This window comes from Pinus tabuliformis, chromosome X (genome assembly GCF_031772625.1).
Source record: "Pinus tabuliformis cultivar Carrire ecotype Pingquan chromosome X, CPIR1, whole genome shotgun sequence".
NCBI classification, from domain to species: domain Eukaryota; kingdom Viridiplantae; phylum Streptophyta; class Pinopsida; order Pinales; family Pinaceae; genus Pinus; species Pinus tabuliformis.
In genome coordinates this window covers 1,327,737,975-1,327,753,612 of record NC_142308.1, presented here as the reverse complement: position 1 = coordinate 1,327,753,612, position 15,638 = coordinate 1,327,737,975, and the positions used below count along the sequence as shown (strand labels likewise).

The 15,638-nt window shown below is 36.9% G+C and overlaps 1 protein-coding gene across 3 annotated transcripts in view; it reads right to left on the bottom strand.

Annotated features, from left to right (window-relative positions):
- Window positions 1–12,642: 12,642 nt before the first annotated feature.
- Window positions 12,643–15,638, bottom strand: part of LOC149144987 (uncharacterized) — a 56,398-nt gene continuing 53,402 nt past the window's right edge. For all 3 annotated transcript variants that reach the window (XM_089448554.1, XM_089448553.1, XM_089448552.1), the window contains one exon: window positions 12,643–12,937. In XM_089448554.1, coding sequence (XP_089304680.1) covers window positions 12,899–12,937 — 39 coding nt within the window. In that variant the 3' untranslated portion in view covers window positions 12,643–12,898. The remainder of the gene's footprint in view (window positions 12,938–15,638) is intronic.

The window sequence follows — 15,638 nt, the reverse complement described above, 5'->3', positions numbered from 1 at the left end:
ATTGGGTCATTGCTAATTATGCAATAGTGAGCCAATTTGTGTTATATTCAACTTCAATAGGAAAAGTTCTTTGCTCTAAGGATTTCTATAGTTGCAAGTATGATTGGAGGAGTTTCAACCTATAAAAGGTCACACTTGTCATTGCCAATGTACAAATCTCTTGAGCTCATTGGGTATGATATTTGGCGCCTTTGTTTCTTGGTATTTTCCTTATAGTATTAATTTGAAAAAAAATGCTTTAAGTACATCTTGAGAGCTTCATTAAAACCCATATTTTTCTATAAACCTTCTCTATGGGTACATATGGTTTGGGTTTGGAAGATTCCCACAATGGCTTCACATTCTCACCATTGATACTTGTGTTAATTTGTTAGTAATGCAATTCCCTACTCCTTGAAAGAAGCCTTATTCTTCTGATCCGTAATTGATCTAAGACAAACAATAAGGTATTACAAACTCATGTGCATGGATGTGCCTATGTTATTTTGTACAACGGATCGATAAGATTTCAAATACACAGGCAATGAAGCAGTTAGAAAAAATATAACAAACAACACATATAAACACAACAAGTTAAATAAAGAGTTCACCCAATACTCTTGGGCTACGTCTTCTTGGCCTCTCTATTATGTTTTCAAAGCAAATTTTTTACAACATTGAGCTCAATCTAAGTCTCACACAACAGATATAAATCAGCAAGATTGTACTTGGATCCCCAAGTCTTTGGAGTACACAGACTCTCTTTACTGACTCTCGACCTTTATTGGTCACAGTAATATGAGCCCACTCTGAGACTCATACATGACAGGCATTACAGAGGAGTGCACTTGAACCTCTCAAGCCTTCTCTGGAGTGCACAGACTTTCTGACTCTCTCTGTCTCTGTCTTAATCCTGGCTCGATGTTGCCTTTGCTTCTATAGATCAGCTCAGATTCTTCTCTCTGCTTTCGGCTTACTGCCTACTGCTCTTTCTCTTTGCCCTTTGCTCTTGTCAATTGGTGGCTTTTAAGCCAATCTGCTTCATGGTTGTTCGTTTCCGCTTCCCGATTTTCCAGTTCCCCTGCCTCTATCTGTTTGAATCCCTCTGTCCTACGTAATCAGTCACTGTATAACACTTCATAGGGAGGTAGCCACCTATTTCATAATGGATGAGTGTCAGTTCTCTTGGACATTTTTGAAACGATTGTTTTTTTCATTAACTCCAAAAATACACGCGAAACACGACCTTGTGCCAACGCATCTTCCATATCAAACTTCAAATCCTATACAACTCTGCCTATTGACCCCGTCAAATCCGGTCATCCATCGGAACGCGTCTCCGCCGTTGATATGGGGGCCCCAAATCCTACGATCATCGTTCATATCAGACGGCTAAATAGCATGATGTTTACCCGTCCGATGTGAACAGTTTTCTCTCTCTTCCGCCGGACGCGTGGCACTCGTTGTATGGCATCGAGCGGAACTCGGTTGAAACCGCTTACCGCTTGTAGCTCTTCCGACATTCTGCCGGTTTTGTGGAATCCCGCTTTCATGGAATCAGAACGATATCCGTTGCATTTTATAATTTTTCGGGTCCGGGTGCTTGCGGCCTTTCCTTCTTTGATGGGTTTGCCCTGCGATATGCGATTAGAGACTTGTCGCTAATCGCATATTAGAAACTACCCCCGTTTCTCGAAGTGGCCTCTACATTTGCTAATATGCGATAGCGCGCGTTACCATAGGCCGACGGTCTGCGCACTTGACCGACGATCATCATTGCTCCGCGTTGATTACAAATTGCAACTGTTACGAGGATATCTCCGATAAGCTTGACCTTTATAAGACTTTTAATCCTTGACATGATTTTAAAGAGTTCATGAAAACTTAGAGAGTGTTCTAGGATCCAATTTGGATCACGGCCTTCCCACTAAAAAGGATTTTGGACCACCAAAAGTTGGTTTTTAAGCATCAATCAAGTGAGGATATAGATTCCTTGCTTGCCCAAATTCTATCCATCTTGCACTGCTTGGTTTTGAACCTTTGATTCCAATCCTGAGGTACTCAACATCCCCTCTGTGCGTAGTTCTCACCTTCTTGTTTAGAACTGTGTCTTCCTGTAATTCATTGAGATATTCAGGCAACATATCATCAATAGAAGGCAATTGACTCTGCTCTTCGGGATCTTCAATCAATGAAGGTTCAAACAGTGTCTAGCTTTCTGCATTAACTACTGAATAGATGTGCATGTAAACTGGAAAATCAAGACGAAAAGCATTCTCATCAATTTTCTCAAGTATCCTAAAGGGTCCATACCTTATTGGCTTCAGCTTCTTACCTTCACCTTGCATTTTGTCTTTGCTGATATACAACCAGACTTGATCACCAACTTGGAACTATGCTCAGTCCGATGCTTATCATGCCTTGCCTTGTACTTGGCTTGGCTCTTTTCCAGCTATTCCTGTACTTCTTGGTGAATCTCTTGGATTTGTTCAATGAACTTGGTTGTTTCGTCCACATCATTGTGTCCACCAATCGCTATGTTTTTACCAAAGACAAAATCCAAGGGAGACCTTGGTATGAAACCAAAACAGGTCTCAAAAGGAGATCTCTGAGTAGAAGAATGTTTAGCCCGGTTGTAAGCATGTTGCACATAACACAAATGTTCATCCCAAAGCTTGGGATGCTTACTGCAATATCCTCTGAGCAACTGGATCACTGTCCTGTTGACCACCTCTGTTTGGCCATTTGTTTGTGGATGAAAGGTTGTGCTCTTCTTTAGTCTGGTGTCCATCAATTCCCACAGACTTTACCAAACTTTCCAATAAATCGGGAATCTCAATCAGATACTATGGAAGTGGGTAATCCAAAATGAGCCTATACATGCTGAAAGAACAACTTTGTTGTTTATTCAATTGTAATCTATTTGTTACAAGGTATTAAAATACACATTTTGCTGAACCTATCCACAATAACATATAAATAGTCATGACCTTTTCTAGATTTAGGCAGTCCCCTAACAAAGTCCATGGAAATACTTTCCCATGGATGAGAAGGAACTGGTAGTGGAGTGTACAAGCCTAATTTTCTATTGTTGGGCTTGTTTTTATCACACATGGTACACCCTCTTACATATCTAGAAACTGTTTCATGCATTTTTGGCCAGTAAAAAAATCTTTGCAGCTGTGCAACTGTGTTACTTACACCAAAGTGCTCTGATATTAGAGAAGTGTGTGCTTCTCCAAATATCTTTACTCTTTCGATTTGAGGAATGCATAACTTTCCAAAATGATACAAAAGTTGGTCCTTAACATGATAATCCAATTCTTCTACTTGTTTTCCATGACTTAAAGTTGCATATACATATTTGAAATCTATATCTTGAGCATATTGTTTAATGTAGCTTTCATGCAATATTGAATTATGCTCAAGTATAATAGATGCATTTATGATTGGTCTGGACAACGTATCTGTAACTTTATTGTGTATGCCCTTTTTATATCTGATGACAAGATGAAACTGTTGTAGAAAACCCATCCACCTATAGTGTCTTTATTGCTGCAACTTAGTTTGTGAGTGTAAATATTGAAGTGGTTGATGATCAGTATGTATAACTGTCTCTTTGCCCATTAGATAATGTTTCCACTTTTTCACACTTTGTACTAATGCATACAATTATTTATCATATGTGCGATAATTAACTACTACAGAATTAAATGTCTCAGAATGATAACATATGGGCTTACCGTGTTGTGTCAACACCGCTCCCATGATATAGTCACTGGCATCCATTTCAATCTCAAAGGGTCTTTGAATATCGGGCAATGCTAGTACTGGTGCTGTACTAATCTCTTCTTTTAAGGTGTCGAAGGCTTTCTGTTGTTTGCCTCCCTACTGAAACACCTTGTTCAATCCAGTTAAAGCATGTAAGGGAGCTACAATCAAGGAAAAGTTAGAAATAAACTTTCTCCAATACTATGTTGCTCCTAGGAAGCTTCTAACTTATGTAGCAGATTTGGGTTTAGGCAAGTTTACAATGACTGCAACTTTAGAGGAATCTATCTTCAATTCACCACCCCCTACAATATGACCCAAATAATTCAAAATGTTTTGCCAAATTCACATTTTGATAGCTTAACATAAAGATTTTCTCTTTTCAAATCATCTAAAGTTTTCTTTACATGCTTCAAATGCTCTTCCCATGTTTTACTAAATACAAGAATGTCATCTAGATATACAATGACAAAATCATCAATAAAAGGCCTGAGTACATCATTCATTACTCTCATGAAAGTAGCAGGAGCATTAGTTAAGCTAAAAGGCATAACTAACCACTCATATAGTCGCTGCTTTGTTTTGAAAGCAGTCTTCCATGCATCTTGCTCTGCGACTTTGACCTGATGGTAGCCACTATGCAATTCCAACTTGGAAAAGTAAACAACTTCTTTCAACTGATCTAATAGATCATCTATGCGAGGAAGGGGATAACGGTTTTTTATTGTTATCTTATTCAGTGCTCGATAATCAATGCACATTCTCCACGAGCCATCTTTCTTTCTCACCAAGACAATTGGAGACCCACATGGTGATGTGCTAGGTCTTATGAACCCTTTCTCGAGCAGCTCTTGTACCTGCTTCTTGATTTCTTCATTCTCTAAAGCGGATAACCTGTACATTCCAATTTTAGGCAATGGAACATCTTGCTGCAAATTAATATCATGTACTATTTCTTTTTTGGGTGGCAGACCTTTAGGTTCTTGAAATATCATATCATATTCTGAAACAACTTTATCTAAATTAGCTTCTTGTTTAGCATCACAGCCTTCAAATACATTGGTTTTATCAAGTTTTTTTCCTTTACAACCATCAGTAAAAATTGTTTGCGTGAATTTACAGTTCTTTTCATCTACCCTGAGTTTATGAGAGTATAATTATTCTTGAGTTTATGAACTCTTACAATATATTCAATTCCATCTTTAACGAGTTGATACTTATTTTCAGCTCTATAGAAAATTGCTTTTCTATCGTACAAGTAAGGACTTCCCAAAACAATTCCACATATATCCAAGGGAATTGCATCTAACTCAACTTCATCTACAAATGATGAACCAATGGCAAACCTAAGTTTACATTGTCTAGTCACTTGTAGCTTTGTTTTATCACATAACCAACCCAATGGATATGGCTTCTTGTGAGGTGTGGTTAGTAATCCCAATTTCTTTACAATTGTTTTAGAAATTAAGTTTACTTGTGAACCACTATCAAATAAAGTATCAATCTTTTAATGCTTTGAAATAACTCTAATATGAAAAAGTTCATGTCTTCTTCTCTCATTTTCTTCACTATCAATGGTTTGTGCAGAATTACTAGTAGATGCTTCAAAAATTTTACCTTGTATACCTGTGGCTGTGATTGTTGTTTCATCCCCTGAGTCTGACCCCAAATCCTTCTGAATAGCTGCAGCAGTCTTCTTATTTTTGCCATCGTACTTCTTGGGTTTCAGCTCTAAATGCATAATCCAGCAGTGTTCATCATCATCCCCATCCTTCTTGCAGTGGGTGCACGAAAGTTTGGTCTTTTGTACAGCATTTGCCTTCATCTCTTTCCATTTCTGCTTTCTCTTTTCCTTGTTCATGACAGGTTTTGATGATCCCCCAACTTCTGGTTTCATATTCTTGCCCCTAGCCTCTAGATGTATAGCTTGAACAGATACCTCATCTATGCTAGTAGGATTAAACATGAGAATAGTATGTCTCAAATAACTATGTAGACCACCTATATACTTCAGCAGAGTTACAGGTGAGTCTAACGAAATGCCTAGAATCAAAGCTCTTTTTCTAAATTCTTGGGTGTAACTTTGTACACTTTGCCCTTTCAATTGGCAAAGAGTTTTCCAACTCATCATAGCTTGCTGCATATAAGCTAATGGATAGAATTGTTTTTTAATTGCAAAAACAAATTCACTCCAGACAGAAAAGATTTTACCATGCTTCTTCATGTCAGCTTGTGCCCTGCCTTCCCACCATACCAAGGCAGTTCCTCCAAGGCCTAGGCTTGCCAGCTGAATCTTACTTCTGTCTAAATCAATGCTCTGCACCCTGCAATACACATCAATCTGTCTAATCCAATTATCCAGCTTCTCTGCATTCAACTCTCCATCATATATTGGCAAATCAAATTTTACATCTAATTTAATCAAAGATGTTTTCTTTTTATTTTCAGGGTTATTGGGGGTGTGGGAAGCTTTTCTTCTTTCCCTTTGCCTTTAGAATGGTCATTGAGGAGAGATTCTTCTGCTCCTTTGTTATGCTGGGAAGTTGAAGAATCTTCACTTTGACCTTTCTTAAATTCTCTATACATTTCTTTTACCATGGCTCTCATAGTCAAGACACTGTCCGTGAACAGAGGGTCTAATTCCAAGGGAATCTCTCCTGACATTTTCCTCCTAGTATAGACTCTACCAATTTCTGGATTAAATTCAGCCAATTCTCCTCCTCCTAGTTTAAGCTTTGATCTAGTTATCATTCACTAACAGTCCAACACAAATTTGTCTAACCTTAGCAACCTAAAGCTCTAATACCACTTGATCTGTAATTGATCTAAGACAAAAAATAAGGTATTACAGACTCATGTGCATGGATGTGCCTATGTTATTTTGTGCAATGGATCGATAAGATTGTGAAATACACAGGCAATGAAGCAGTTAAAGAAAACATAACGGACAACACATATAAACACAACAAGTTTAATAAGGAGTTCACCCAATACTCCTAGGCTACGTCTCCCGATCCAGCGTTCAATGGTGGCCTCTCTATTATGTTTTCAAAGCAGAGTTTTTACAACAGTGAGCTCAATTTGAGTCTCACACAACAGATATAAATCAGCAAGATTGTACTTGGATCCCCCAAGTCTCTGGAGTACACACTCTCCTTGCTGACTCTTGACCTCTATTGGTCACAGTAGTATGAGCCCAATCTGAGACTCATATATGACAGGCATTACATAGGAGTGCGCTTGAACCTCTCAAGCCTTCTCTAGAGTGCACAAACTCTCTAACTCTCTTGTCTCTGTCTTAATCCTCGCTCGATGTTGCCTTTGCTTCTATAGGTCAGCTCGGCTTCTTCTCTCTGCTTTCGGCTTACTGCCTACTGCTCTCTCTCTCTGCCCTTTGCTCTTGTCAGTTGGTGGCTTTTAATCCAATATGCTTCCTGGCTGTTCATTTCGGCTTCCCGGCTTTCCGGTTCCCCTGCCTCTGTCCGTTTGAATCCCTCTATCCTGCATAATCAATCATTGTATAACGCTTCACAGGGAGGTGGCCACCTATTTCATAACGGATGAGTGTCAGTGCTCTTGGACATTTATGAAACGATTGTTTTTTTCGTTAACTCCAAGAATACCCGCGAAACACGACTTTCTACCAACGCATCGTCCATATCGGACTTCATATCCTATACAACTATGCCTGTTGACCCCATCAAATCCAGTCATCCATCGGAACATGCCTCTGCCATTGATCTGGGGGCCCCAAATCCTATGGTCATCGTTCATATCGGACGGCTAAATAGCATGATGTTTACCCGTCCGATGTGAACAGTTTTCTCTCTCTTCCGTCAAACGCGTGGCACTCATTATATGGCATTGGGCAGAACTCAGTTGAAACCGCTTATCGCTCGTAGCCCTTCCGATATTCTGTCGATTTTGTGGAATCCCACTTTCATGGAATCGGAACGATATCCGTTGCATTTTATAATTTTTCAGGTCCGAGTGCTTGCGGGCTTTCCTTCTTTGAGGGGTTTGCCCTACGATATGCGATTAATTGCATATCAGAAACTACCCCCGTTTCTCGAAATGGCCTCTACATTTGTTAATTTGTGATAGTGCGCGTTACCATGGGCCGACGGTCTGCGTGCTTGACTGACGGTCCTCGTTGCTCCGCGTTGATCACAAATTGCAACTATTACAAGGATATCTTCGATAAGCTTGACCTTTGTAAGACTTTTAAAGAGTTCATGAAAACTTAAAGAGTGTTCTAGGATCCAATTTGGATCATCTTCTTGTAGGCAAATAAGTAGACCCTCTTCTACCTCTCCCCCATCCAAATTATAACAAGTCAAGAAAGAAAAATCCTCTATCCTAAAGAGATGAACCTAATATAGAACCAACCTCTCCAGTTATCACGAGGGGCAACATATATTTTGAAAACGTGATTAAGATTGAGAAAAATAGTTATAGCATCAACCTATATAAATTAGGAATGTGGTAAAAACAATGAAGGAACTAGATAGAGATGAACATGGGTCATCCACAAACAATGAGAGGCAAGAGTCAATCTTCTTTATTATCAGACACTGTAACACCCAAAGTCATGAAATCGTCGCTCAATCTATTGTAACTATTGAGTGGGCTATCAAAGATCTTTTGGTTAGCTATATTTGTGGTAAGAAACAACCACTCAATAATGACAGGGGAAAATTTGATACATTGATCAACTAATCCGAAAAAATTCTCCACATTAGAAAACCTCTAAAGATTAGTACAAGTTATGTTGAGCTCAACTTGGACACTTAAATGATTTTCTCCAACCTTTTACATTTTACTTACAACTATCATGATATTTCATTTCTTAAAAGCCAACAACTCCCTTGTGAAGTGTTCTTTACAAAAAGAGAAAATCATTCATATGATCAATAATCATGGTGTCTACAATCAATTTAATCTTGGTGGTCTTTTTGGTTAGTCGAGGTAATTTGTTGATCTTCACATTAAGGTCCCATATCAATTATATTAAACATGGTTACAATCTTCATGAACAAGTCTAATTAGAAAAGTTGGTGATATTAACATTCAACTTCAAGAGATCGTTCACCAAATTGGAATAAAGAGATTTAGGGATATTTTGGCAATTAAGAATGGGCTCAACTTTGCAAGTGCAAAATACAAAAGAATATAGAGCCTTTTCACCCCATCCCTACATATCAATCTACGAATATCTCAATTTGCTAAGATCCTAGTTTTACACAACTTGGGAGAAGAAATCAACTAAGATATTATGTTTTCATGTTCATAGTTATTCAAACTTTATATTATCCATGGCTATATGTGACTACCAGGTAGATAGTTCTTCATATTACAACAATGCTCTAGAGAAGATTATCTCCACTATATATAATCAATGACCAGTCATGGAAGCTCTTCTCTGCAAAGACAAAATTTAGGCCAAACATTTATAGTTGAGTGGTTTTTTTCATTGAAAACAATTTAGAATTTCCTATGGCAGTGTTGTACTATAAATTTTCCATTGTAATATATAAACAAACCCTTTTACTTATACAAAAAATCAGTCACATAAAGACAAGTTTTCTTACAAAATAATAATAAGAGATTGATCTAATAACAAGACATGAAACCAAAATTAGCAACATCTAATGTAAGTAAAAATGTAACATAATAAGTTTGTGATGTGGGTTAATGTAGGGAAAGCACTTTGGATGGTAGTACGAATAATTTAGAAAATCAAATTTCAAGGATGTTTTAGTTCTATGGGAAGGAGATAACTGAATTAACAAAGTTGTGTATTGTCTCCATCTCGTCCATATGAAAAAAAAGTACATATTTTCCTTGGGTTTACAAGAGAACATATCGTGGAGGGAACCTCATTTGAGTATGTTTGCTACATAATAAGAGGGCATGGGCTCAAATTAATTTAAGACGAACAAATTAAGGCATGTTCCTATGGAACATAAACATAAAAGGTAAGATAAGATATGATAATTTTATCAATATCCAATAATTTTATCAAATATCCAATTGTTGACCACAAATAGACCAATAGCACCACTAAGTACAATAGTGTGGGATGCAAAGTGGGAATCCAAAACATTGCTCCTACAAAAACATGATAAAATCATATCTACACTACACTAGATAAGATCCATATTTTAACATGGAGCAAAAAGCAAAGCAAGGGAGTGGGCAATGATGTCTTGCTAAAGGGGTGTTGATCAATACCCATTGATGTTATCTATACTAACCTCTAAGGTTGAATAAAAGCTCATGATATATGATTGATCGAAGAATATGAAGAGTTAGGAAATATGGTTTGAGACATGTCTCGCTCGCTAGATGTTGTAACATTGTGTCTAGGTCTAGAGGAAGTCTCACGTCTAATGGTGTTATGTGAATTGTCCTAGAATTTTAGGCAACAACCCCATAAGCGCCTCATTTGTGACTTTAAATGGCCTCCCAAGGTCTCATAAATCTAACCACTAAGGTTGTATTGCTATCAACTTGCCCCTTGGTGCTTCTATTGTTGAAAGTGTGGGAAAGAACAAAGTAATTGGTTTGGAGGTGTCTAATCTAGGTAGAGGTCTCCAAAGTGAGTGGGATCTAAGTCTGAACACCTCACTCATATAGAGACATGGATCTCTAGTACAAAAATAAAAAAGAAGGTAAAGAGAGCTTTGAGATTCCCTAAAAGGATAATGAAATCATTATATAATATTGTAATCGAAGAGACATGGAAAGATGAAGTGCTCCTTCGTCTTGATCTCATGAAGATGGCAACACTAGTAGATCTTGTCTTCCTATGTGATACAATGATCGATTTCAACTTGCAATCAAAGAGAACCAAGCTTAAACTCCCAAGAAGGATCCTAGGAGGATGCATTCAATGTCGAAGCATTAAGGGGACCAAAAAATAATGCCATACCTTAGCCACATGTAGTGATCTGCATAGAAGGCCAACTAGGGGTTTAACCCCACTAGTGGGTCGACTTAGTTAACCCAAATATATGGCTTGGAGATATAAATTTTGATAACCATATTCTACTCCTACTCGGTCAACAAGAATTGACCAAGGGCATTAAGAGAGTATCTCAAAAGGGAGAGGTGATCCATCAAGATACCAACCCTAAAGTAGGCAAGTGAACTTCATAAACCATTAGTGAGCCTAAATTGAAGTACTAATAGTGGCTATGGCCTCCGAGGAGCCATAGTAGAGAAAAGGGTAGTGACCTAACATAGCCTCAAAACCAATTGCAGAAGGGAGATCAAATCAAAGATAGTTTCAAACCTGAAGAGCATCACTGCAGACCCTACCTAATAATGGCCTATGAAATTGCCCCCTTGCATTGGTGAAGCAATGGAGCATGAGAGCTTTAATTATCCTTGTTATGCCACAAAATGACTAGAGTAATCTAAGCCTCCAAACCATAGAGCATTGTGCATCTGATAAGGTTGTCCATAAGGTCTATCCTTGACAAAATGTTGAGGGTTGGGGTTAACTACGACGACTTCAGATGCATGAGAACAATAACACATCCCACTAAAAAGGCATATTGATGTTGTATATTCTCCTAGTGACATATAACATACCTTCCAGATGAAATACATTAATATACCATTAATATACCAAATAAATAAGATGCATGAGACACAATAATATTTATTAAAATAAATGAATACATTGTAAACTTCTAGAAGTCAAAAGCACAGCATTAATATATCCTCTCCCGTTTGTTCCAATTAAAGAGTTTTCCAAAAATATTAAAAATCATAAAACACATGCTTAATAATATTGTCTTTGGAAAATCTTACTTCTACGATGTTTGAAGGCTAATCAATGAGGTATTAAACACTTTCTAAAATTATTTAAAATTTATCAAGCATATGAAAGTTGTGGTAGTTAAAAGGGTTAGTCTTTGTTTTTGTTTTCAGAGTGAAGTCACCCATTTATGCATCACAATACAAGTTGTTATGCAATATTGGCAAGTGAGGCCTTGTTACCATTAAATTTCTATCTATTAATGCATAACACCCACATAAAGTAAATGCCGTTGCTATAACCTTTTATTCGGGCATTGTAATGTTCTCTAAACATATTTCAAGATTTGGCTTTGATCATTAATATGAATTTACCTTTCCTTCGTCGTATTAAAGTAGACGTTAGAGTGGGCTGGTATCGTGTTATTAAAGTGGGGGAGTTCATAGCTCCCCTGAGATCAATCAGAAGAAAAATATACTAATTTACACATGAAAAAAAATAATAAATTTTTTACATGTTTAAGGATTTATAAAGATTTAGTTTTAATAAGTTCATAGCTCCCCTGAGATCAATCAGAAGAAAAATATACTAATTTACACATGAAAAAAAATTATAAATTTTTTACATGTTTAAGGATTTATAAAGATTTAGTTTTAATAATAAAAATAAGATTAATCATGACATTATTTGAGATGACCAATTGAGAGATTTACTTTTAATAGTGATAAACATGAGTAATAAATATACGGCTAGAGCTCTTTTGATAAGTATTGATCTTTCCATATTGTAAAATTGCACGTCACAAACATAGTTTTTCTCGTGGAGTAAAATAGTTCTTTCAGAATGTTTATAATGTTTATAGCACATAACTAGGACACATTTTTATTACTCACATGATGTAGATTAGTTGGTTTGTGTGGAGTTTAATCCCCATCAGGTTTTAAACCAAATAGAGAGAGACTGACTGCGGGGAAATAAACTATGCCATGGAGTGTCCAAGCTCAACTGAGTCTCACACAATTCTGATGACAACATTCTACTAGTTGATATATCATTCTTCCATTCAATATTAAAATTATTCCCAACCTAACAATATAATAATAAAACAAAAAACAAAACACAACAAAAAAAACAGACACTTTCTTTATTCATCAGGCATTCTGACTTTGTTTACAATTTAATTCTCCACTAACCTCCAATGTGACAAAATGCCAAGAAAGAAATTATGAATATTGGGCAGGACACAATTTAACATATATCAGTTCAATAAAGAACAAGCATGTGTGCGTTATCATGAAAGGTTAATTCTTCAGAATTTCCCATTTTCCAATCCATGTACATGATCAACTTGTTCACCAATTCATTCTCAAAAATTAACATTCATATATCTCGATCCCGAGCTTCTTCCTTCTGGAGTTTCTGTAAAGAAACAGTTTCATGTTATCAGTCAGTACAAAGTTAATCATTCCTACACATGTAGCACCATAATGCATCTATCATGATTACATCATGATCCTTTCAACCACAGATTATATGTTAAAGAAATATATTATACATTTGAATAAATGTTAAATATAAAGAATAAAAACTAGAAGAATACATGCGATAACAGAAGGAAACAGCAAGATTAAATTAAGTTTCCTATTAAGATGAGCTGCATTAATCAATAAATAGAGAACTCCAAGTATATAAGCGTAACTAAACGATCAAATATCATTAGGTGGAACAGGACAATTACCGGAATGAATTTCCTATGCGGCCCTCTCTCATCAGACTAATTTCATTTTCGTTCAATCATTTTCACCCAACGTTTCACTGCCTTGCTTCGTTGTGCAAAAACAAGAAGTGGATAAAGATGGTTAATATGGTACACAGTATTTCAAGTAACCACTAATTCTCTCTTGCGACTTAGAAACCTTGACTGATTGTATGTAGAAAATATAGGCCGGTGAAATCTTTTGTTTGTGAAAGGTCAATGCTACGAGTTACCAGTTTACAAATAATTAAACATGCTCTAGATGGGAATCTTATGAGACTTGTAATGTAACTTATGTGGGTATATGGACAAATCTAGACCTATGGATCTTCAAGCGTTCTATCAGGATTGTTTCCCTGAATGGTAGACAAACAATCTAGATGATATTCATGGTCAAACCTGAGATGAAGATCTTAAGCCATTTACTAAATCAACATGCGTACTCTAGCTAAAAAAATGGTTGAAAATAATTGCCAATGGGATTGCTGTTCTGACCATTTATCCTTAATTTGGCCAGAATTTATTCGGGTCAGAATTTCCTCCAACTACCTGAGCATGCATATTCTTCTCAGCAGGCATGTAAAGAAAGGTCATAATGTTCTCATGTCTCTTTTCCAACCTATCTACAATTGTCTTCCATTCCCAGCATTGTTTCCAACTATCCTTGCATTGATCTGTTGTACTGGGCCACTGGCTACTGACCAATAAAAAATATTCCTCATCAATGGCAGCTTGTCGGGTTGGTCCAGGGCACTGCTATCACCCTCACCAGGGTTCAACTATCACATCGTCCATTTATGCTCATGCTTGTGTTTACGCCAGTATTTGCAACTGCAGATGGGGTTAGGTGCAAGTCCTAGTAGACTTTGGTGGAATAGATACCTCCAAGTCACAGCCTCTTAAGTAAAGGAATGCTCCATAACACAGACGCTTGTACCATACTGTACATCTCACATTGAATAGTTTCTACTTGCTCATGTTCAATGGAAGTATTCCAACCAACATAAAATCTTCTCCATCCATCAGTCTCTCAGCATTCGTGGAACAGGCATGGATGTTTTAGAATACAATTATTTTGTTAACTTTTGTTTGAAAACCCAAAAAGAAGGAAGATAATTTATGCTGCGATGCTTCAATATTCATAGGGACATGTATACATCTTACAGACTACAAAATACACATATACATATTACATACATACAAATGAAAGCCGTCTGCATGATCAGCATAAGTATGTACACAGGCTTTTTTCAAGCTTGAAAATATAAACCGGCCCTTCATACCATGATCCCTGTGGCCCATATTGTACGAGTTTATAAGCCTGTAGGGCCCAAAGAGCTTGCAAGACAAGCCCAGAAGGCACAAAGATTAGCCCAACGATAAACAAACAATCTAAATATAGAACTCATATCAAATTTCAGTCTATTATGTATGTACAGGCACACAAAGGCCAATCTATCCATCTAACACCACAACTCTATCAAACCCTATTTTTAAAGGTAGTGGGCCTCTAATGTATGAATATTTTGGGCCTACAAGACCCAAAGACCCTGCAGTCGATAAAACTGCAAGCCCACAAGACACAAAGACTGGCCCTATGATTCATGACGTATAATGACTTGCATATTGTGTCAATTATTTGAAGCTCTCTCCTCTCTACCCATCTATTCTGAAGTAACTTTCCAAGCAGACCTTCAAAGTTAGCACTGATGCTCAAAGCTCAAAAGCGTTACTTTTTGTTGGTATACAAATGTTGTAGTTTCTATTGAAACGAAAAAAGTAGTTCCAAGTACAACATAATTCTTGCATATGTACAAGCACAAAATTTTCTCATACTTTCATGATTAAAGTAAAATCATAAAACATCCTACTGTGGGAGATTATATTCATCCCTCTAATCATCTACGCACTTGTCTATGATACATTCCAGTCTATAGATTTCAAATATATCATGTTTTTATAAATCAGAATAGATGCATCTCAACTTCGAATCTACAAAGTGTTGAGATGGATCAAATCTCTTAAGATGCAAATCTCTTTTTGAGTGCAAAACTTGAGGAAAGACTTGATTCCTCTCAACAATTGATAGATCCGCAGTTGAGTGTTACTTGAAGTTAGAGACAGTAGGGTTCTGCTAAATTTAGAAGTGCACTAAATTTGGTAGAGGAACCCACAAGTGAAGCTAAGGCGCAGTTTACTTTCTCTTAGTTTTGACTAAGGAAAATTCTCTAATTGTCCTATAATCAAAAATAGTAAATCTGTTAAAATTGGCAATTAGGGCCAAACTCCATGAGAGTCTTTTTATTTATGGCAGCTGATATTTTTCTTGGATTCCTCTTGTCGAGAGGTGTAAGATTGATCTAA